Genomic DNA, 2104 nt, shown 5'->3' on the forward strand with positions numbered 1-2104 from the left:
AAGCGCTGTAACACACAAATAGTCAAAAAAGCTGAAGAGATGAGCATCATAATTCTGAGAATTAGGCTTAGGGTGGTGCACTTGGGTTACTTGCTTCTGTTTTCAGTTAATACCAGGCAAATTAAGGTCTTGCCTGCTCTTTATTCTGTGAATAAATTACAGTTGAAGTAGTTGAAGATCAGAAGGGAAATCTCTCCTGCAAGTTGGCCTAAGTATAAAAGTAAGTTGGAAAATAAGCTTTAAATTGTTTCTATGACTTGGCTTTTTAACACTAATGAGACACTATATAAATGAGATGGCAGACAGAATTATTTGGGAGAATGAGTTTCCTCGTACTTTGGCAGTTTGTTATTGCGCTAACCAAGACAAATGAGGGCTGTTTTGGCAAGATTATTAGGAATGTGTTTGTTACGTGAATACACAGAGGAGATATGCATTAGGCTTATTAACTTAGTGAATTACTTTTTTCGGGACTGGATTATAAATAATATTTTTCTCTTTTTATTAGATGATGGACTATCTGCTTCAAGTCGTGAATATGAAAGAGAGCACTCCGAGCTGAAAGAAGGTCTCTAAATCGTGAAGAAACTGAACACTTTCCGTAAGAGACTATATTTCACAAGCACTTGATTGTGTTAGATAATCAACAAGGTCTCTTTTCTGTAAACAAGATTTCCTTTGTGTAAAATATCTAAATACACATATTCTTGTATGTTTCAGCAATGACTAAACTCTTTACTTCATCATCAAGGTTGCATTTTTCTCACTTGAATGGCTTTGATATATATAATTGTCACGGAAGGGTCTTCCAATTAATTATATGACTTACCTATCTAATCAGTTCATCTCTGAGTTCAAAACTACATGGCACTTCAGCATTCGCAATAAATAGTACTAATAAAAAGGCTGTGCTTATACTTTTATTTGAGTTAATAACATGGAAATTGCCTGTGCCACAGCTGGCAACAAAGAAGCAGCAGAATGATCAATTTCCCACCGAAGCTCTTCTGCTTCTTGAATTGCTGCCTGGGCTGGGATTTGTTTTCAGCGGAGGGAGGCCGACGCTGCCTTCCCAGGGGGCTGATGGGCCCAGTGCGGAGCCCCGTGTGATGCCCATCCGCATGCGGGGAGATCTGCTGAAAGATACTCTGCCTCCAGTGCTGCGGCAGCTCGGCACGGGCCCACCACACGCCCCTAACCGCGTCTTAGCAGGTCCACTACCGTTGGCTGTCCACACGAGACCAAAGGAAGAACGGTGCCTCCCGGGAGGACAAGCTCGTGACCTCTTTTGTGGTGCTACGGCACGGTGTAGCTGAGCAGTGCTCCCTGCCCACCTGCAGTTCTCTGGACGGGGCGGTCACGCCACCGGGGGCCCAGGCGAGGAGACGAGGTGCTGCCACCTCTCCTCAAAGGAGCGCTCGGCTCGGACACACCACTGTGAGGACGACGCGCAGGGTTCAACACAGAGCGGGAGGAGCGGGTCTGGATAAAGAGGGGACGCTGCTCAGCAGTGGTGAGGCCACCCCCGCGGTGCTGTGCCCAGTTCTGAGCATCCCAGTACAAGAGGGGCACGGACAAACTGGAGGGAGTCTAGAGAAGGGCCACAAAAGACGATGGCGGGGCTGGAGCACCTCTCCTGCGAGGACAGGCTGCTGCTGCTCAGCCTGGGGAGGAGGCGGCTCAGGGGGTCGTGCCCGCCCGTACTGACACCCGGCGGGAGGGCGGGAGGAGAGGGCGGGGCTCTTCCCGGGGACACCGGTGACGGGACCAGAGGCAACGGGCTCCTCTGGACCTCGGGAAAGGCTTTTTCCCCGTGGGTGGCTTTAGCCCTGCCTGGCTGGCTCCTCCACTGCCCGGAGAGGTCTCCGTCCTTGGCGATATTCAAAAGCCATCTGGACGCGGCCCTGGGCCACCGGTCGTAGGTGGCCCTGCTGGAGCAGGGGGTTGGACCAGGTGACCCCCGAGGTCCCCGCCAGCTTCAGGCACCGCTGAGGCGGACGCGAATTAGCCGAGCGCGTGGCTTTGGCTCCAAGGGACGGCGTTCGCGCAAACGCTGTGTCCAGCACGCGGGTCCCCGCGGAGCCACCGCGCTCGGTCCCCGCCG

The 2104-nt window shown here is 51.6% G+C and overlaps 1 protein-coding gene across 1 annotated transcript in view; it reads left to right on the plus strand.

Moving 5' to 3' along the window:
- Positions 1-898, plus strand: part of GRP (gastrin-releasing peptide) — a 10524-nt gene extending 9626 nt beyond the window's left edge. Inside the window, exon 5 of the mRNA XM_009882052.1 lies at positions 509-898. Within this exon, the coding sequence (XP_009880354.1) occupies positions 509-562 (54 nt within the window). The 3' untranslated portion in view covers positions 563-898. The remainder of the gene's footprint in view (positions 1-508) is intronic.
- Positions 899-2104: the final 1206 nt, after the last annotated feature.

This window comes from Charadrius vociferus, unplaced genomic scaffold (genome assembly GCF_000708025.1).
Source record: "Charadrius vociferus isolate BGI_N301 unplaced genomic scaffold, ASM70802v2 scaffold743, whole genome shotgun sequence".
Classification (NCBI taxonomy): domain Eukaryota; kingdom Metazoa; phylum Chordata; class Aves; order Charadriiformes; family Charadriidae; genus Charadrius; species Charadrius vociferus.